Source organism: Epinephelus moara, chromosome 22, assembly GCF_006386435.1.
Source record: "Epinephelus moara isolate mb chromosome 22, YSFRI_EMoa_1.0, whole genome shotgun sequence".
NCBI lineage: Eukaryota > Metazoa > Chordata > Actinopteri > Perciformes > Serranidae > Epinephelus > Epinephelus moara.
Genome location: NC_065527.1, coordinates 37151642 through 37174538, shown reverse-complemented (window position 1 = coordinate 37174538; position 22897 = coordinate 37151642). Strand labels below are relative to the sequence as shown.

Here is a 22897-nt window from a genome sequence, read left to right as displayed (position 1 = left end):
TGGAGAAAATCACACAGCTGGTCTGCGACTACTTTCTCAAGGATCTTTGACATAAAGGGAAGATTAGATATTGGTCTATAGTTGGCTAACACCTCTGGATCCAGGGTGAGCTTTTTTAGTAGAGGTTTAATTACAGCTACCTTAAAAGACTGTGGTACATAGCCTGCTAATAAGGATATATTGATCATAATAGAAAGCCCGACGCGCAATGGAGACCTGCTATTATCCTGCTTGAACACAGATGACTAAATTCTTTAAACAATGTGACTCAGAATACTGATAAAATAGATTTTATTGATGTAAAATATGCATTTTCCAGTTCCACCGGTCCGCTCTGAGTCTGGTGTCAGAGACACTTCTGATGCTCTGAGTTGCATATCTGTTTGATTTGATTGTGCTGCAGTGTGCGCCGAGGGTTTTAATTTAGTGTTCAATCAAAAGTTAAACACTACTTATCACCGACCATTAGTGTTTTTTCGTTTGTGAATATTTTTATCTTAATTCTAGGGTTGGAAGAAACTACGTTTTCGCAATAATTTTTTTTTTTGTTTTTAACCCCCCCCCCCCTCGAATGCTTCGAATTAAATTCGTTCTGTTCTGAGCTCTGAAGCTTTGAATGTCCATAAATGGATTCGAAGGTCCATTTGTTCCACTGAAGCCTACCCAGGGTCTTCTCTGATGCACCAGTTGACCTACAGGTGTTCAGAAGTTGTGTTTTTTCCAAACTCTCTGGATTATAAAATGAGTTGGTGATCACTTATCACAGTGGAAGTTACCACGTAATCTGTAAGAGGGTTGTCGGCTCATGGTCGGCAGCCCAGTTTATTAGTGACACCCAACAATTTTAACCTGTAAGATGGTGCAAATCTTGGCACCCTCCAAGTGAAGGCCATGAATGAGACTAAATAAATCCAGAGAGCAGACATCATAAACACCTGTAGTAAAGCCATCTCTCTCTCTGTCTCTGTCCAGGTGGTGTTTTCTCGAGTGGCCCGGGTTTGTAAGAACGATAACGGAGGTTCTCCCAGAGTTCTGGAGAGATACTGGACTTCCTTCCTCAAGGTGACTTCACACTGAATGAGTTAAACAAAGAATCTGCAGAACTACGATTGTGCTTTGAGGTTCTCTGATGTGTGAGAATAATGGAGGATAATAGTGGATGGAAGTGATGCCAAAACCTTTTTTCTACTTCATTCAATACCCATCATGTGAATGGAAGCATTTAGTAAAGTACTTTAACTGCTTTTGAGTGATTTAGTGGCATCTCAGCATGCTGAACTGCTAACTCCATCAAATACACTGCGCTTGACTTCACCACACCTCAGACTGTACGGGTTGCAGCTGCACATCCAAATAATAATTTGTTTCTAGATCCTGGTACAAAAAGGATCCAATATAGGTATCATATGACTGTAGAAGTTTCAATACGACTTTTGGTTGATACCTCAAAGGTATCGAGTTCCAGTACTCAGCCCTGATGACGGATGTCATAAGTGTCACAGTGTGAGGTGAATTAGAGTCTTTTATTGGCATGTTTCAGACACATTAGCTCATTAATGTTGCGGTATTTTTTATGGCTGTTCCACAACTCAGCACTTCGCATGTGTGTGTGTATGTGTATGTGTGTGTGTGTGTGTGTGTGTGTGTGTCTCTATTCAGGCTCGTCTGAACTGTTCAGTTCCTGGAGAGTCGTTCTTCTACTTCGACATTCTTCAGTCTCTCACCAACGTGCTGCAGATCAACCAGAGACCTGCTGTGGTCGGAGTCTTCACCACTCAGGCCAACAGGTGCACATCTTTCTGTCTTTGTGAGGACCAGTGTCAGTCTTGAACATGAGGAGGGATGAAATGACATTAAAAAGTGAGGACACTCTTTAGGACATGAAGACATTTTTAGAAAGTGAGAACATAAGTCCAAAGTGAGTCAAAGTGAGGACATTTTTCAAAACTTGAAGAGAGTTTTTACAAAGACTTTTTTTTTTTTTTTTAGAAATGAGGGCATTATTAGAATGTTAGGATATATTTTTGAGAAGTGAAACTATTTTAGGAAGTGGGGACATTTAATTGGCTCCTCAGTCATTAAGACTTGGTTCTAGAGTCATGGTTAAGGTATATATTAGGAATATATTGTGTCAACAACATTTCTCACAAGATGAACAAAACTATTTATGCATTAAAAGAGGGGAAAAAACTCACTCTTCCCTTATTTCTGTTTTTTCTCTCTTTTTTTCTGTCATTGTTCCCTTCTTGCATTTCTTTGTGTTTTTTCTTTCTGTTGTCCTTCAAGTCCTTGTTCTACTCAAGGAAGTTCACCTCAGTAGTTTTTCCTGCTCAATGTGTTGAACTCAGTGTTACAGTAGAGAGGCTCCTTTCTTATGTGTCCAGTGAACTTTATAAATTTACACTCTGCATGGAACATATCATGTTTGTTGTGCTGTGAGTCAGAAACTCAGCAGAGTGCTTACAGGCTTTCAATGTGTTTTTATTAGTTTTGGTTTATTTTCAGTTTTGGTTTACTGACTCAGTTAGGTTTGAAGGTTTGGTCTGACATGGAGAAAATGTCCTCTGAGCTCCCCTCATCACAGTCTCAGAATGTCCTCCTGCTCTCTGAACATTATGACAGAATTATTATTTGCAGCTTATTAAACATGTATCTGTCTGTGGTTCTCTGCAGTATCCCCGGCTCGGCAGTTTGTGCGTTCTACATGGACGATATAGAGAAAGTCTTTAATGGTAAATTCAAGGAGCAGCGGACCAGTGACTCGTCCTGGACTCCAGTACCTGACGAGCAGGTTCCCAGACCACGGTGAGACACCACTATTAGGGTTATCTAAAAACACTGTATCTCTGTGTAACACATTAAAGAGTTCACAGCAGCATTTTAACATGAAATGTTTTTTTGTTTTTTTTCCCTCCAGGCCCGGTACGTGTGCAGGCGATGGTCCAGCTGCAGACTACAAATCATCAGTTCAGTTCCCAGACGAGACACTGACATTTATCAAGTCCTATCCTCTGATGGATGAAGCTGTCCCCTCCGTCAACGACCGGCCCTGCTTCACCAGGACCTCCAGCAGGTAACACACATGCACACACGCGCACACACACAGGCATTCTAGTGTAGTATTGACCAATCACTTTAGAGCAGAAATATTTTGCTTCAATCCAGATTTGTTTGCATTGAGCCTTTCAGAAACATTTTCTGTTGAGTTTCTCCTGGGTTTCAGCCTCAATGCCTGCTTGAATTCGACTCAGCGTAGACAACAACAGAAGACGTGGGACAACTCGACTCATTTTCTTTTGTTCAAATGATGATCAGTTTTTGAGTACTAGGTAGATAAAGAGAGAAACATAAATCCTGTCAGTTAATTCAACCAATAAATGCATGTCTTAAATCACATAAATCACCTCATTTCAATCAAATTATTGATTACATCAAAACATCATATTTTCATGTCGAATACACTTGTTAATATAATCAATCTCATGCTGTGCCAAATATTTATTAAATGTATTTATTGTAATTTTCAAAATATGCTATGTTTTCAGCAATATTTGTAATAATTATTGAATTATTTTTACTTTAGCTTTTAATCCCAAATACAATAAATCCATATTTCCAACTAATATTCATAAAGCCCATCAATGAATAAAATGACTCATTTACTTTAAATCATTTCATTCACACATATAAAATTTGCGCTATCAAAACAATAAGTCACTAAACAAAGAAACACCTTATAATCAACTCAGAGATCGACAACACATTACTACATTACGTAAATGAAATTAATAACCACAACTACACACAGCACCGTCTCACAACTTACACTACATGAATGTATGAATGAATATCAGAGGATCACTCCTGCTGCTTGCGTAACACCGCGGCTTGCAAGCTATATACTTTATTTGCGGTAAGTCGTAGATTATTGTTACTTGTGCTACTGTCAAACATATACACATATACATTCCAACAGTGTCTCTGCAGTCATCTTAGCACTGATGTAAATGACATTTCTCCGACCTGTTTCTCTGTACAGGAGACAAAGGAAGTGCACCTGCGCAGCTGATATTAATTAATTGACCAGCTCACCTATGCCTCTTTTTCCGTGCTACTTAAATTACATAATTCTAAAACCATAGCAAAAGTATGATAAAGAAAATAACAGTCTTTTAATTTGTGCTTTAATATTATCAGTGCAGTCACAAAACTGTTTGTTGTCTGTCTTGCTGCACCTGTATTAACGGAGCAGTCCAGCAGCAATCTAACATCACCATGAATCATATTCATCAAAGAAAGTTGATTTTCACATGATCCGTTTTGTTTCAGTATCGTAGTCGACTGGCTTCTGATTCAGCTCAGGAAGTTACAGTGTTGACATGGAAATTGCGGAGTGATATTTTAAGTGATCTGTAATGCTGATTTGATCACGTTCTAATGTCTAGTTGACCCATCAGATTGCCTGGTCGGATCCTCCTGTTGTATGATATGATGTTATAGCCCAGCTTATTTTTTTCTCCTTCTTATGCCGAACTTGAAAGTATGATCATAAATAACAGAAGTTAGCTTCTTTAGTCTAGTGTCAAGTGATAGAAAAGAGTCCATCATAGAGTCAGGGGGACGATTGGGAAATTGCAGGAATTTATTCTGTATAAAATGTCTAATCTGAAGAAATTGGAACAGGTGATTATTTGGAAGATTAAATTTATCTGATAAGTCTGCAAATGAGTAAAACACCTCTTCATCATACAAGTCGTAAATGGTCTGCAGACCCTTGTATGACCAGGTCTGAAAAACTGGATGTGAACAAGATGGTAAGAATAAGTGATTTTGAAAAACTGGAGCTAGACCTGATAATGCATGAAGGCCAAGATGTCTCCTAAACTGACTCCAGATTTTTAAGGAGTTGGTTACAATCGGATTTTGCGCGAATTGTCTAATTGGAAGAGGAAGCTGGGAGCAGACCACTGACCAGAGGGAAAGATTTGAGGATGTTGTTTCCATCTGGGCCCAATGTGGTTGTTTGCCTGATTTCATATTTGTATTCCAAAAAAGACGTTTGTAAATATTACAAGACCAGTAATACTGGCAGAAATTGGGTAGAGCCAGGCCCCCTTTGGACTTGGGGAGCTGAAGGACAGTTTTCCTAATACGAGCTTGTTTATTGCGCCATAAAAATGAATTTATCATTCGGTCCAATGAGGGAAAAAAAGGCTTTCTTACAAATACTGATACATGTTGTAAAACATACAGAAACTGAGGTAGCACCACCATTTTTATCAAGTTAACACAACCCATTAAAGACAGCGGAAGGGAAGATCATCTGGATAAGTCCAATATACAATGATCTAATAATATGTGAAAATTTTTAGAAAAGAGATCCACAAATGACCTGGAGATGAAGATACCTAGGTATTTAATTCCCTCTGAAACCTTCCAAAAAGGAAAGAGAGCATGAGGATACTTATCAGCGGGTGAAAATATTTACCTTTTCCGAGGTTAAGTTCATAACCGGAAACTCATCGTCCGTACTCGTACTCGTCGTCCTCCGCTTATCCGGGTCCGGGTCGCGGGGGCAGCAGCCTCAGCAAAGAAGCCCAGACAGTCCTCTCCCCAGCCACTTCCGTCAGCTCCTTTGAGGGAGCCCGGCTGGCGTTCCCAGGCCAGCCGGGCGATGTAATCCCTCCAGCGTGTCCTGGGGCCCAGAGGTCTCCTCCCGGTTGGACATGCCAGAAACACCTCCCAAGGGAGGCGTCCGGAAGGCATCCTTACCAGATGCCCGAATCACCTCAACTGGCTCCTCTCGATGTGGAGGAGCAGCGGCTCTACTCCTCGTCCCTCCCGGATGTCCGAGCTCCTCACCCTATCTCTAAGGCTGAGCCCAGCCGCCCTGCGGAGGAAACTCATTTTGGCCGCTTGTACTCGCGATCTCGTTCTTTCGGTCACTACCCAGAGCTCGTGACCATAGGTGAGGGTTGGAACGTAGATCGACCAGTAAATCGAGTGCTTCGCTTTCTACTGCAAGGGCAAACAATAACAGGGACAATGAAAAAAGGCCAGATTTTATACCATTAATATTTATGGATGCTACAAATGTTTTAAGAGTGTAAAACAGATACCCTATCATATGCTTTTTCCGCATCTAAAGACAGTACGATTTCAGGAGAATTAGTGGTAGGAGAAAAAAAGAATATTTAACAACCTTCTGATATTTGAAAACGACTGCCTTCCTGAAATGAAACCTGTCTGATCAGGGTTGATCAGGCTTGGTATAACTTTTTGAAGATGAGAAGCCAAGACCTTAGTCAATATCTTAAAGTCTATATATAAGAGAGAGATTGGCCTGCCACACAGTAGTGGGTCCTTGTCCTTTTTAAGCAACAAGGTAATAGAGGCCTCTGATAAGCTAGATGGAAGGTGACCTTTCAGACGGGAATCATTAAATACTCTTACTAAGATCGGGTCAAGTACTGTTGCGAAGGCTTTATAAAACTCTGTGGTAAAACCATCAGGGCCTGGTGACTTGTTACTTTGCAAAGATCTGAGATTAGGTATGGAGGAGAAGAATTTGGATATAAATTTATCATCATCCCAATTTGGAGCGTAAATTGAGGCCAGTACTACGGGAGTATTCTGTAATCTGCCGGACACTATAACGTATCGACCATTTGGGTCAGATATAACAGTAGTTGGTTCATAAGCAATATCCTCATGAATAATAATAGCCGCCCCTCTAGCCCTCTCAGAGAACCTAGAATTAAATAAGTGACCCATCCATGTGTGGCGTGAGTAAGGGGATAAGGGGGACTGTTGACAACGCCACCTAAGGGCATTTCACCCCCAGGAAATTATGAAATTGGGTTTAACTACTTAAGCACAGGGCACACAGGTTTGTCGACACACAGGGCGGGAGACGTGTTCCAAAAAATATACATCTTTATTTAATGAAATAACATGCTGTAGCTACAGGTTAGGCATCATTATAAAGGCTTGGTAAAACAACTGCCGGTAGGCAGGGGCACGCGAGAGACAGGGCTGGGGCTTACCCCGGCAGCAGAAAATCAAAAGGGGTAGGGATAAAAAAAAAAAACTAAACACCACCCGTCACACAGCACACCAACAACAAAGGAATCGTGAAGGGACACCACCACCAGCGCCTGTTAAACAAAAGAAAGAAGAAAACAGTTGCTAAAAGAGTGACATATAGTTACCAAAACCAGCTGAAGTAAAATACATTAAAATCACACTACCTGAGCACAGCCAAAATAAACCCCAAAAAAGTATGTATACACAAAATAAACAAAATCCAAATACACCAATACTTAACCTATGGAGAAAAGCAAATCAAAATAAATCTCACAAATAAATAAAATACACTTGTGCAAATTAATTGTAGATAACTGAGACAAAAAACAATAACTAACCAAATGAACTGAGGCCACAGAACTAATCCGCCTCAGAAAAAGAAGAGAAAAGAAATGAAACAATGTAAATTCAATAAAAGGTGTCTGCTTAATGAGCAGTATTAACCAGGCGGGCCAAAAAGAAAGCCAAAACAGTACTCTGAAGAAAGAGTATCTGCAGGAAAAGAGAGAGCCAAAACAGCAGTCTGTCCCAGAGTGTGGCAGCCGGAGACGAGCCGCACACTGGAGCACAGCCGGAGAACACAGGTGAAGCCTCACAGACAGCAGGTGGGTAAGAGCAACGAAACTCACTGCTCAACACTCATGGAAACCAAGCTGCGCCCAGCAAAAGCCCGCACGGAGTCGCTCCCCCGACCCGCAGACACGCCAGGGCGCTTTAATTGGGGATGCCGATGAGCCAAGACGCAATATCTTGGCCATGCCAAACAATACTCCGCTCCACTAGGCGACAATGACACCAGTGAGCTCAGGCTTGGGGAGGCCAAACAATTTTCTCCGCCACACCAACCCAGATGTTGGCTCAAGGAGGAAGCAAAAGAACGAGGGGGGCGGCTAGCTTCCTGTATTTCTCGGGGCACATGGCGCCACCTCTCAATTAAAGTGTCTGGGAGTCTGGCACAGTGCCATATAGTGGTAGGGAGGGAAAATCATCCATCCAGTCACACATGGCTTTTTGATACCAGCGATATCTGAAGTGCAAAGGTGTGTCTCATGGAGAAAACAAAGGTCTCCCCTGAGGTGCTGTTGGTGTGTGATTACCTTGCTGGATTTGGTGACGCTGTTCATCCCTTTAAACATCCAAGGAATTAAGCGAATATTTCTACCACTCACTGGCATGGTCCCTTAAGATACAACGTAACCTGAACAGTGTAAACGGGGAAGAAAGCAGACAAACAAACAAACAAAAAAAAGGCACATACGCACACACACACCCTAATCCCAAAGGAAACATCAAACATTGTATCTCCCTAGATACAGCAGCACTTTCTTGTTGTCCTTCCCAACAAAGGTTAATCCTCTCCTGTCCCTAACAACTCTGTTTCTGTTAAAGTAACCTTACCCCAATGTAAACAATATAATGTAGTACATAACACGAAAATATAAAGAACAAGAACAAGCAAACAAGAAAAACAACAAAACTAAACAAAACAGAACAAACAAACAAAACAAAACACTTTAAGGTAGCACATCTTAGTGGGATGGTGCCATTTCTCTAACTTATGAATTGGCAAAACACGAAAATATAGGATCTCAGACAAAGCACCACAGCCTAAACAAGGGGTCCTGTCATAGCAGCTTATAACTACAGTAAAACCCATCATACAGTTGCACAGATACTCACAAAAAAATTGTTTGGTCGTGGGCTAATATCACCTGTGTTTAGAAAAGCACCTCCCCTGAGATCCAGTATGTTATATACAATTTTTTTTAAAAAAAAGCATACGTTTCAGTGTAAACTTCTCCCAAAAAAGAGAGAAATCGCACAAAAGAAAGAAAAACAAAAAACAGAGGAAAAAGAAGATTTTTTTCCCTCATCCTTCCTTTCTTCGTTATCATACCTATAATGTTGCACCTGAAAACAACCAAGTTATCCTGCAGCTGCCTTTAAGGGTTTAAGCCAGAGGCTATAATCAGAATCAATGAAAGTCTATACAACCTTAAATAAATATATACATATGTACACAAATTAGCATATGCAGATATGGACATACATAAAAAGACATAAACAAAAAATCAGGAAAAAACTAACTAACAAAAAACAAAACAAAACAAAACAAAAAACATAACAGACCATGTAAATTACTTATACCAGTGAACATTAAACCTAAATATGACAATATTGCATTTTTCCTCTATGTATGAGCAATGAAAGGCAGATATATTCTACATTGGAGCGTGATTGCACCACATGGACTGCCTCTCTCATTCGAAACACCACACATCAACAGCAAACTTAAAATGTCAAAAACACTACATGTAGCAGATTTTAAACTATCTGAACCAGTATAACACCATGTTCCACTTATAACAGGAGTATGAACTCCTAATATTGTGCATTTGGTTTTAACATAGGAGAGCTGCCTAAGTTCAGGTTAGTTGCCACGGCAACATGCGACAGTAAGCTATTTTACATGGATTCAGCCATGAATTACAAACTTACGGTCAATGCACATTGGCCACTATGTCAGTATTTAAAACACACAGTCTTCACCATAGCTATTTATAGGCCACCAGGACAGCTCATATTACCGTATTCGTTGCAATCTGTGCTAGGTGTAACTAGCCAAAAGATACTTCTTGGCTTCGTCAACAGATGCAAACTGCAATTTGTCCCTGGTCTTCGTTGTTCCGACAGCCTGGCTGGGTACTGGAGAGCAGGCCTAAATCCAAGTTTGTAAAGCTGACCCTTAACCTCCCGGTATGGGGCCCGCTGCTCCACAACTTCAGGTGTATAATTCTCGTAGATAGCGATGGATTTGCCTTCATATTGCAAATCGGCTCTCCTCCGGGCCTCATGAATTACTTTTTCCTTGGTCTGGAAGTTGTGGAACCGGGCGATAACTGGCCTTGGTCTCTCACCCTGCTTCAGTTTCGCAGCTAGTGACCTGCGATTGGGTCCAGTTCAGGGGGAGAAGGCAAGATTTGTTCATCAAGAAGCCGGAACAGAAGTTCGGAAAAGAAGCATGTGGGTTGCAGGCTTTCAATCGCCTATGGGAGTCCGATTATGCGGACATTGTTTTGCGGCGGCTTCAGGCCTCCAGGTCCGCAGCTTTGGCCTTTAGGTTGGCATTGCTAGCTGTTAGCTCTGCACATGTAGCCTCCAGAGACAGCAGACACTGACTCACAGAGTTTACATTAGACTCAAGGGAAGTAATTTGTTGCCCATGACTGGACACGGTCGCCTGCACCAGGTTGATTTTAGACTCAAGAGAGGAGGTGGCTGTCTTGAATTCTTCAGAGAGAGCCACCTTGTGGGCTAACGCCGCCATGCTGAATTTAGTGGTGAGTGTGTCATCTTTGGGCAGGGAGTCTTTCTTTGTGGTCATCTTAGCAGGTTTAGAGGTCATTTCGTATCATTTAAAAGCTGATTTTGCAAAAGGTGAAAAAGCGAGTTCTGGGGCTTAAACTTTTAAATGTCAGGAAGCGTAAGAGCCACAGGTTAACTTACCAACTCCTCGTTCGCCATTTTGGAAAAAATAAATTAAATTAAAATTTGACACAAACATCCACTTGGACTCAGCAATGAACTAATTAGATTTTGGTGGTTAAAGGTCAAAGGTCAGTGTGACCTCACAAAACATATTTGTCCATAACTCAAGAATTCATTTGCTAATTACATCAAAACTTCACCCAACTATCTAGATAAAGCGATCATGTGATGACATTTTATATCCAAAAGGTCAAAGGTCAACTTTACTGAGACATCATAATGTTCTGCATATAACACTTTCTAGCCATTATTCAGCATCATATCTCAGGAACAGAAGGTGAGACATTTGGTCAGATACTGAACTGGTGACTCTAATCTTGAAACTGTGCTGATTGTATAGATCTTCTGTGCTGTTGAGGGGAGAGATGTGTAAAAGAAACTTGACTGGTGCAGGGAGGCATACAGCCATGGGGCAGTAATTCAACCCTGCGTTCCAAATCGCATACTTCTACTAGCTATATACTTTTAGTATGTACTGCAGCTGCCCTTAAAAAGTATGTAGTGTAGTATGCAGTATGCATACTATTGGGACACACTACATCCGCCATCACATCGCTCCCTGAACTCGGACCCTCTTGCTCACTTCCGCTGCCATCCGTAGCGCCACATTTGAATATTTTGTTTTGTTGTACTTCGGAGATGCAGCAAATCTCCTCTCGTCGAGCTCGCCAGAGTCGTGCATACCGTCGGAGGTGCCGGAGAGCTCTGTTGCTGTTATGTCGTAATGTATGTTGTTGTTTCTAATAAACTGACGTGTTCACGTAAACAGTCCCAAGCCTATTATTAGTGACCTGTCTATTGAACTAGTCACCAGTAGGCATATTAACCCCCTTCACACATAGCTCTCTGTTGCTGGCAGATGTTTGTTGTTAAATATATTTACAGCTATGCAGCTGCTGGCACTATATTCTGTCTGCACGTGAAGCAGCCTTACATTCACATTACTTTTATTTGTAGTGTAACATACTTGCACATTCTTACTACATTACTTAATATGTATTTGACTTTTACTATTTATATATTTACTAGTCTATACTGCTCATACCTGGCCCATAGTGTATTCATATTTAGTCATATTCATTCATTATTTATACCACACTTACACCACTGCCTATACTGGTAGAATCTTCTATATTGTAGTCATAGTTGAACCCTAACATTGATTATACTATAATCACAATAAAGTTGAATGTTGTAACCGTGTTCTTGCAAAACTGTATGATATGTGACAGTATATAATCAGATCATTGCAGTCCTAATATGTAGTGTCTTAGTATCTCAAATTAAATAAACCATGTATGAAAGGAAGTGTGGGCGTTGGTTGTACACGCAGCTCAGTAAGTGTGACGTAACTTCCGCTGCGCAAAGGATTGTGGGTCAGAATGGCCAAAGAAGCATGCTGACATGCATACTGCAAAATATGACCGGATGTAGTAGAACATCCTGGTACTTTTGGCATACTGCATCTGACATACTATGTATTGGGACACACTAATTCTTTTTCTGGCATACTAAATAGTATGGTAGTATGGGTATTGGAACGCAGGGCTAGTTTTCACACAAGTTGTCCAAAATAGAAAGAAATTGGAGAAAAAATTTTCAAATTCAACCAGAAAATCCCAGACTTTCTTATCCTCCCAAAGACAGATGGAGAAGATGGCAAGAACTGTTGGGTGAATATATTACAGCATGTCACAACGCCAGAAATATTTCAGTGTAAGACAGTGTTTTTATACCTCCATGCTGGCGATAGCCAGAGGCATTATGTTTTTGGGTTGTTTGTTCATACGGACGTTTGTCCGTCCTTATACTTCTGGCCATTATTCAGCGTCACATCTTAGGAACAGAAGGGTAGACATTTGAGTGTTCACCTTGTAACTGTGGTGATTATATCAACCTGGTCTCACTCCGAAGTCGTTGAAATCCGAATCTTACAATGACTTGCAGCATTTGACACTAATGAAAAAAAGCTGTCTTTTAACATTGGTGTGATTCGTGGCCGGTCGGCGTTATAGTTTAACAGCACTCTGTGGCATCTGGGAAACGTGACAGGGCAAGAACAAAAGTTAAGGCAGCGAAAGTCTGAGTAGGGCAGGTGGGAGGGGTGGCGGATGGGTCCAACAAACACAGACTTGCACCTGGGAGAGCAGTGTTTGCATCCCGTAAATGATTATACAGCCAAACCCCGTTCTTTTTTCCTTAACCCAACCACGTGCGTTTGTTGTTAAAGGAAAAGACAATTAATTTGGGGTGTTGTACCGACGTAGTGTGTTTATTTTGAAAGAAACCGTTTGCAAACTATACATTTCCTGCGTCCTAGAACGTCAACAACCAACGCACCCAGGGTACCTTTCATTGTTGTATCTGGATGTGGAAAGTCCGTGACCAAACGTCAATATGTTATGAGGTTGGAGTGAGAATGTGTTGATTGCACAGCTCTTCTGTGTGTGAAGCATCCACGTTTTCAAGGACATGGATGTAAACTGTCAGAGAAAGTTGACTGGTGCATGGAGGCATGCAACCGGAAATTCTAGTTTCTTTTTTTAAATTAAATTTTTTTTTATTTATGATATATATTCTATTGTGTATGTAATGTGTGACATTTTCCTTTGGCAACATGTTTGATCCATAATGTCATGTCAATAAAGCTGATTAAATTGAAACGAGAATATGGCCCGAGAGGCTTATCATTATCAGACAGATGCCCCCAGCACTGTGGGATGACTGTTACTGGATGTATATCATGCAGTTTCTCAGTGTCTCCTCAACTGCAAACATAGAGACAGGAAAGAGAATTCTGTTTTATTTTGCTCCAGTAAAGCTGTGACTATCTGACCATCATCCCAAGGATCATTAATCCCCCTTCACCGCCTGGTGACGTCAATGTTTCCAGCCTCATCAATCACATGTTTGTGTTGATGCTGTTAGGTGAAACTGTGAAGAACTGATGTGTCTGTAACCAGCAGTCTGTCACAGTGACCAGTGTATCTATCCTGAACACATCATGTCACATCATAGCAGACAATGACTCACCTTAAAGTATTTCTTTTCTCTCCCAGCATGATAAAAAATACATCACATGAGATTTAGTTAAAACAGTGGGGAGTAATGAGTCTACATCCTGGCATTGAGTGCAGCTTTTGTTTACTTGTTGCTAACTGTCTGATTTGTGGAGGATGATGAGATTTAATAGAAGAAACTCGGGACTGTTGTTGTGACTCTGGAACACGTTTACAAGATGCAACAGTGAAGTTATCTGCAGCTTCAGGACCGTCGTCAGATGTTGGAGCCAGTGAAATGTAGAGTCATCACAGGCACCATGACTGTAGTCGGAATTTTTAACACATCTTTGATTTCCTCAGTCAGCAGCAGTGAGTTCAGTGTCAGCTTCAGTCCAGACAGATAACAGAGGAACACAGCGGCAAAGAAAGAGATCCAACATATCAAGAGGGAAGACGAGAATGTGTGGCGAGTTTTAAAGTTCCAGCCGCTCTGGGATAATGTCTCCAGGATCATCATCATCAGCTCTGATCAGTCGTCAGCACACAGGAAGTCCCCTCTGTCTAATTACCAGTCTGAAATGGGAATGAGACATTGGAATTAGCCTCAGCTCTGAAAAGGCCCAAGCTGACCCAGAAAATGATGATGTCGATGTCTCACTCTGTTATTTAACATCAGGCTGGGATAGGAAGAGCAGTCTGTGATGGCCAGCTGTTCACCACAGACATTCTATATTTCCTACATTTCCTAGAATGCCCTCTGCACACCAACATGGTGAGACATTGAGAATTTGTTTTTATGTGAGTTAATGTGCAGAGGGTGAACGTGACGGCGAGGTCAAGACAGATGCTCAACGTTCACTCACCAACTTACTTCCAGTCCCCAGCAGATGTATCTCCTGTATACGCCCGCCTGTTACCATGTGACTGAACAAAGGTCATGTGATGACAACTGAGCAGACTTCATCAGCTGAGGACTTTTTTAAAAACTATCTGATAGGTGCTTTCTTGCAAAAATCAGAAGATGATCGCTGAATAACATCAGAATGCAAAAATAAAATTAAACCAAAAAACATATTAAAATGTAATAAAATGATATTTTCAAAAAGAAGAATCTGAGGCACTCAGAGGGACATTTATAAAAAGCCTTTATTAAATGGGCTTACAAAGTCATTTAAAATGCCTACACGTTTCAGCCATACAGGCCTTCATCAGGGCCCTGATGAAGGCCTGTATGAAAATGTCAAGACTGAGATTCCTGCACTGAAGAGCACCAGAGGTTGACCATTTATTGATGGTTGACCATCACACCTTTTGAAGACCCCTGCAGCACTGCATTTCTTTTTTCTGTATTAAAATGATTTTTAATATCCGTGTTGTTTTTTTTTTCATTGCCAAATTTTATGTGCAATGCTAAAACTTATCATCACTGTTCTAGCTCCATAAAGAATCAGCTCTAAAACTCTTACAAAGTTTGCATTTGACAGCATTGGAGTCCTACAGCTGGGTTTGGTTTTGTGATGTGTTCTGGTCTTCTTGTAAACATATGTTTATTGATTTTAAACATTTAACAGGTTGCACATACATATACCAACCAACCAACCATCATTTTCTCTTTCCTGGGCAGAGAAAAACTGTCTGGAAACATGGCTAACAAGCAGAGCCTAGAACTTAAAGGTGTTGGGGATGATGTCATCCGAGACACAAACTGCAGCACCGACCTCCAGATTCTTTTGATCTCAACACACCCCCATAGGCAGTAATACAAGGTCCCTTGATGTATGTTGCACTTATAGCATTGGCCAGGAATATTTGTTAAGTTTTTCCGATTTGACATATGTTCTCATTACCCAATGATGTTGTAGTAATCTCAGTCGAGTATTGATGGTCTGAGTCTGGGCTTTTGTACATCTTGTATCCCATTCACTCTCTAAAATGTCCTCTTGAATCCATTCTCTTACTTTCAGTTTTGTCCTGATGGTTATCAGCCAGCAGATGGTATAAATCAGAAACCAGACCTTTCCCAGAACAGTTCCTCATAGAAAATGCTTCTAATGTGGACAATGATGGTTTTTGCAAAGAATTCCCCAGGCGTGACAAAACAAAGCTTCTCAGTTGTAAATACTTAAAAATGTGTTTCTGTGGCAAGTGATAAACTCTTCATTATGTATGTAAATGACATGTTTGGTGTCCAGAAAATTAAAATTTGTTTTATTTGCAGACACCAATGCTCTTTGTTCAGGGGAAAATCTGCAGCAGCTTTTGGAGGTCATGACAAAAATGTGTAAATTAAAACAATGATTTAGCATAAATAAATTGTCTTTGAATTTGAACAAAACTAAATTTATATTGTTTGGACACTGTAGTACAGGCACAGAAGTACAGATGATGATTGATAACATTAATGTGGAAAGAGTCTATGAAACTACATTTCTGGGTGTGATTTTAGACGACTCAATCTGATGGAAACCTCAGATCAATTATGTGAGAACTATGCTGGCAAAGAGCATTACAGGTCTGGGGAAGGCAAAACACATACTGGACCATAAATCACTGCACATTCTGTATTCATCACTTGTACTACCATATTTGACTTGCCGTGTAGAAGTCTGGGACAACACTTACAAAAGCAAGTTATGTTTTTATAGTCACATGCATTAAAATGTTTTAGATCTGGTCAAATTTAAAACTGCAAAAATTATGTTTAAAACAAGAACTGATCTACTTCCGGGCAACATTAAAAAAAAGTTGTCACAGGGAGGGGGGTTGTAATTTAAGAGGAGAATTTAATTTAAAAAAATAAAGTCTGTGTATTTCAGTGTATGAGGTGGATTTGCGGAATGGGCTGCGTGATGAGTTGAAACAAAGCACAAATATAAATCAATTTTAAAAACTATACAAAAAAGATATTTTTGGCAGATATATAGATGAGGAAAGGTTGTGTTAGGGGAGTGCATAGTTATTTTGTGACACTGGGTGCTACTTGGACTGTAAATAAACTGTTTATTATTCATCTAATTGGGTGGTAAATAGAGGGATAGTTGTATGTAAGTTGTAAATGAATTTAAAAAGGGGTGGGGACATATATGTTTTACTTTTACCTACTCCTTTCTGGACACTATTATTTTGTCTTTTTTTTTATTTTATTATGTTCTTTTTTTTTCTTTTTTTTTTTTGGTTTGAAATAGTCATTCCTTAATTCATTATTTCAACCTCAACTCATCAAATGACATTTAATTGTTGTCCTTATAGTGATCCTGTACAGTACACAAGCCCTTACTTGACCATATTTTAAAGCCCATGTCATTTTAAGCCAGAGTAAATTGTTCATTGCCCCATATTGGTGAAAAAGTGCAGGGGAGTCACCCACATATTTCTGTACTTCATATCAGACAATAATGGTGGGGGTTTTTTCCCCCAAAAGGATTAACTGTAATTTTCTGTAATGTCTTAGGGGAGTTGAGTGTAAAAGGCGACCCAAAGCTGTTCTGGTTTTCTTTTTTTTTCTTACTATAAATTTATTTTTAGGGATGATCTACATTGATCAGCATCACTAGTGTTAGTGTTAGCTCAAACAGCTAATTTTCAGCTAGTGTCCCTCGAACAGATGTTAAATGAGCCATTAAAACAACAATAAAATACACATAATGTAGAATTAAAAGTGGATAAAGCAAACATGTACAGCTGAACAGGATAAAAAGCTCAGAGGAGGAAGGCAGCATCATGCAGAGTAGGACATGTAAGAAAGCAGGGAGTTAATACAAAGCCATGTTAAGCAGACAGTCAGCATGAGCAGTTAAATCATGACAACATGAAATCATATCACAGAAGACAGGTAAAACCAGAAGAGACGCAATCTGACAAACGCACTGTATGATGACAGGTCTGGTTGTTTTATAACCAAGTTTTTGTTTGCAAAGAAACAGAGTCACTATTTATTTTATTTAGGGGTACACTCTGCAGGATTTTCCCCAATAACAGCTTCTACGCTAAAATCTTCACAGCTTGACAAATCATGCCCACAGAGCGCTTGAGACGGCTAGCATATTTCACGATTTCATAGAGGCTCATCACCATCACCATCACCAAGTCATTCAAAAAGCACTACACAGAGAATCATATGCTTACCTTTACTGTTTATTTCTCTTAAACAGCCAATAGTACATAGAGCCAGCCATCACTCTCCTTTTCACTGCTTCGCTGTAACCTCTTGCACTCCACCCCCATTTTGTATCGAAAACGCCTAAAATGACATACCCAAATTAAAATGACTGTAGCCTCTGAACCACTCTGACTACATGCATGCATGAGGTCTTGCCAGAAAGCAAACTCTCTGAAGTTTCTTGTGAAAGTGTCAGAAACACTCTAGGTGATACAGAGACAGAGTAATGGGCCTCTGAAGTCAGTAAAAAGTTGAAGATTTTGTCTAAAATAAAATAAAAAATGTTTTTCAGGATGAATAACTGTCTGTAACTTCATTTGAGCAGGTAAATGACACTGTGGGGCTGTAGGCACACTATCAATGAACATTTGTTTCAAATTTGAAGAAGATTGCTCAAAGTATGACCATTCTACAGTGTTTTTTCCATGAAAAGATCCAGGCGGAGCTCCAAATGACAAGAGCGCTCACTCGGCTTCAAAACAGTACTATCAGTGATCAAACAACACTCAGCCAGCTTCAAACATTGTACCTTATTGAAATCAGGTGTGATTATGATAGCTGATGTTGTTTATGACAGAAACACCATAAAATATCACCAAATAAAGCCATATGAAGCGTGAAAGTTATGATCCCACTTTCTAGTCGGTATATCTCAGCCAAAAATAGTGGCAGGAGTGAGACTCTCATCTTTTATAAAAGATCTAAGTCTCCACTTGAAGCTCCGCTTAAGATCGCGAGTAATCCTTTAACTTTTCTCCTCTAAAAACGGCATGACATGACTTAAGTGGTGACAATTGTCACCACTCATCGCGATTTTGGACTTTGTGTGTTTAGGCTGCTCTGGTGCGAAATCCATAAGAAATAAAACAAAAACGATGTCATTTTTGAAAAGTCGAGAGCTTCCTGAATCCGGTAACACCAAACATCACATGGTTTGATGACTTAACTTGCCTGGGAGATACCATGGAGGGAGGGAGCGTGGACGCGGGCATCCGAGCGGAGTTCTAGTTTCAGGGTCTCAGGCATGTTATGTCCACTCATGTTGTCATCTCTCGCCTCTCACAGATTCCCAATTCTCCTCATCATCTTCCCTTTCTCCCAGTATATGGGACTACTGTATACATCAGTGGATATGGATGATTATCAGAACATGAGCCCCTAACTGAGCTTGGCTAAACTAACTGATCATGTTTTTACAGCGCCAGAGATGCTAGTAATAGGCCTACTTTACACTACATGGTTCAAGTGACCCAATTCCGATTTTTTCCTCTCAAGTGGCACAGATCGGATCTGTAACATGAGCGTCTAAACAGGAAAAAAAACGCATGATATAGGATATTGTCAGATCAGATTCAGGCCTCCTTCATATGTGGAAATATATCGGATATGAATCAGATATCTGCCCATAGGTAAGCTAAACAGACAGATCAGATATTTCCTGGCAATCCACGTCGTACGTCATGAATAATACGACGGCAGCACATTTTGATGACGTGTTCATGAGCGAGGGAAAGGAAGGAGTGTACCAGCAAAGAACCTGCAGAACCAAATCAGCGAAAAAACACACTGGGCTACACAGCCTCTCTACCTGAGCAGCTGAAGCTGCGGCTCGCACCCTCGACACACAGACACACAGACGGTGCTTCTGCATGCCAGCCAAACGTGTGCGCAACTGTGAGAAATAAATATGTGAGGTGTACGCTGCTTTTCTATCTTTTTTTGTTTTCTTTCTTTCTTTCTGTCAGTGACATACACTCCTAACACAGGACGGGTTGTTTTTATTGACTGAGTTGATCGTTAAGCCACAGTGATGCGCGGATCAGCTATGATAGCACCCGAATCAGCATGTACGCATCAGTCATCCAGCCGCGCCCGTCTGCAGCTGCACGGACATTTCCACCGCTCTGTGTTGGCTAAGTTACCTACTAAATTATGTGGAGCAGCGCCAGCTTTCCAGTTGATTTAATCTTTAACGTTTAACTTCAAATATTTAAAGTCAGTCCTTAAAATTGCTTTCAGTAATGTAAACATTTCCATGCGCGCAGTAATGTCACTGTAGCAAATACTGTGGGACATTTACACAGTGGTCAAGAGTGCTGGACCGGAAGTGTCGCACAAAAAAACGGAAGCTGGCTGCATTCTGTTTTGCCTCTGTGTTTCCGTGAAAAATAAGGTGAATAGAACGTGTAAACAGCAGTCAGGAAAAATATAGGCAATATAGGCAACAAATTGGAATTGGGCATCAAGGTATGGTAGTGTAAAGGCAGCCTTAGTACAGTTCTAGGAGCACAATAAATACTTACAAGTTACACAAGTTGACCCAGTAAAATCAGATTTATTTAAATAAATTCATATCCATTCATTAATCATCTTTATAGGAATAAATATCCCACAGAAAGGCATCTGTTTACTGACTACTGCTAGAGCACCAGCCGATGGCCACGTTCCAGTGGCTGAGAGAAAGTGGAGAGAGATCAGTTTGTTGGGGGGGGGCAATTTGTGTTTTTCAGAAATTGTCCCCCCCCGGGATCTGCACCCATGTTCTAAACACAACTGAACATGTTACAGCAGGAATATGAGCTGTAATCAACATCAGCAGCTAATATCCTTTTTCGATTAAATTCGATTCAAAAGACCCTTCATGATGGATAAAAACAAGTACACGTGTACCCGGCCCGGAGGGTTACCAGGGCCCCACCCTGGAGCCAGGCCTGGGGTTGGGGCCCGTGGGCCAGCGCCTGGTGGCCAGGCCTTCGCCCATGGGGTCCGCCCGGGCCCAGCCCGAACCGGCTACATGGGCTCGTCCCCCTGCAGGCCCACCACCAGCAGAGGGATCCAGAAGGGTTCGGTGCAATGTGGATTGGGCAGCAGACCAAGGCGGGGGCCTTGGCGGTCCGATCCTCGGCTACAGAAGTTGGCTCTTGGGACATAGAATGTTACCTCTCTGGCGGGGAAGGAGCCGGAGCTTGTGGAAGAAGTTGAGTGCTGCCGGCTAGATATAGTCGACTCGACTCGACACATAGTTCCGGCTCTGGAACCCAAGTCCTTGAGAGGGGTTGGACTCTCTCCTTCGCTGGAGTTGCTCCGGGTGAGAGGCGGAGGACTGGGGTGGGCTTTCTGATAGCCCCCAGACTCTCTGCCTGTACGTTGGGGTTTACCCTGGTAGACGAAAGGGTTGCTTCCCTGCGCCTTCAGGTCGGGGAACGGGTCCTGACTGTTGTCTGCGCTTATGCGCCGAACAACAGTTCAGAGTACCCGCCCTTTTTGGAGTCCCTGGGACGGGTGCTGGACAGTGCCCCGACCGGGGACTCCATTGTTCTGCTGGGGGACTTTAACGCTCACGTGGGCAATGACAGCGGGACCTGGAGGGGCGTGATTGGGAGCAACGGCCTGCCCGGTCTGAACCTGAGTGGTGTTCAGTTATTGGACCTCTGTGCGGGTCGCAGTTTGGCCATAACTAACACCATGTTCAAACATAAGGATGTCCATTGGTGCACGTGGCATCAGGACAGCCTAGGTCGCAGGTCAGTGATTGACTTTGTAGTCGTATCATTTGACCTGCGGCCATATGTTCTGGACACTCGGGTGAAGAGAGGAGCAGAGCTGTCAACTGATCACCACCTGGTGGTGAGTTGGATCAGATGGCAGGGGAAGACTCCGCGCAGAACTAGCAGGCCCAAACGAACAGTGAGGGTCTGCTGGGAATGCCTGGCAGAAGAACCTGTCCAGATGATCTTCAACTCCCACCTCCAGCAGAGCTTCGACCGCGTCCCGAGGGAGGGGAGAGGAGGACATTGAGTCCGAATGGGCCTTGTTCCGCTCTGCCATTATCGAGGTGGCGGTTGCGAGCTGTGGCCGCAAGGCCGCTGGGGCCAGTCGCGGCCGTCAGGCTGAAGAAGGAGGCCTACAGGGCATGGTTGGTCTGTGGGTCTCCGGAAGCAGCTGACGGGTACCGGCGGGCCAAGCAGAGCGCAGCGGCGGCAGTCGTGGAGGCAAAAACTCGGGCGTGGGAGGAGTTCGGTGAGGCCATGGTAGTCCCCATTTTCAAGAAAGGGGACCAGAGGGTGTGTTCCAACTACAGGGGGATCACACTCCTCAGCCTACCCGGTAAGGTCTACTCCAGAGTGCTGGAGAAGAGGGTCCGGTCGATAGTTGAACCTCAGATTGAGAAGGAGCAATGTGGTTTTCGTCCCGGACGCGGAACCGTGGACCAGCTCTTTACCCTCGCCAGGGTGCTGGAGGGGGCATGGGAGTTTGCCCAACCAGTCCACATGTGTTTTGTGGATTTGGAGAAGGCTTATGACCATGTCCCCAGGGGCATCCTGTGGGGGGTGCTCCAGGAGTATGGGGTTGGTGGCCCCTTGCTAAGGGCCATCCAGCCCCTGTACCGAAGGAGCATGAGTCTGGTTCGCGTGGCCGGCAGTATGTCGGACCTGTTCCCGGTGAGGGTTGGACTCCGCCAGGGCTGCCCTTTGTCACCGGTTCTGTTCATAACTTTTATGGACAGAATTTCTAGGCGCAGCCGAGTGGTGGAGGGTGTCAGGTTCGGTGACGGGAGGATCTCGTCCCTGCTTTTTGCGGATGACGTGGTCCTCCTAGCTCCATCGAACAGTGACCTCCAGCTCTTGCTGGGACGGTTCGCAGCCGAGTGTGAAGCGGCTGGGATGAGAATCAGCACCTCCAAGTCTGAGGCCATGGTCCTCAGCCGGAAAAGGGTGGATTGCCCACTCCAGGTTGGGGAGGAGGTCCTTCCGCAGGTGGAGGAGTTTAAGTATCTCGGGATCTTGCTCATGAGTGAGGGTAGGATGGAGCGGGAGATTGACAGGCGGATTGGGGCGGCGTCAGCAGTGATGCAGGCGCTTAACCGGTCCGTTGTGGTGAAGAGGGAGCTTAGCCAAAAAGTGAAGCTCTCGATTTACCGGTTGATCTACGTTCCAACCCTCACCTATGGTCACGAGCTATGGGTAGTGACCGAAAGAATGAGATTGCGAGTACAAGCGGCCGAAATGAGTTTCCTACGCAGGGTGGCTGGACTCAGCCTTAGGAATAGGGTGAGGAGCTCGGACATCCGGGAGGGACTCTGAGTAGAGCCGCTGCTCCT

The 22897-nt window shown here is 42.5% G+C and overlaps 1 protein-coding gene across 1 annotated transcript in view; it reads left to right on the top strand.

Annotated features, from left to right (window-relative positions):
• LOC126383460 (semaphorin-6D-like) overlaps positions 1-22897 on the top strand; it is a 481075-nt gene that overhangs the window by 336155 nt on the left and 122023 nt on the right. Inside the window, exons 12-15 of the mRNA XM_050033965.1 lie at positions 973-1062; positions 1660-1787; positions 2674-2805; positions 2918-3073. Coding sequence (XP_049889922.1) covers positions 973-1062; positions 1660-1787; positions 2674-2805; positions 2918-3073 — 506 coding nt within the window. The remainder of the gene's footprint in view (positions 1-972; positions 1063-1659; positions 1788-2673; positions 2806-2917; positions 3074-22897) is intronic.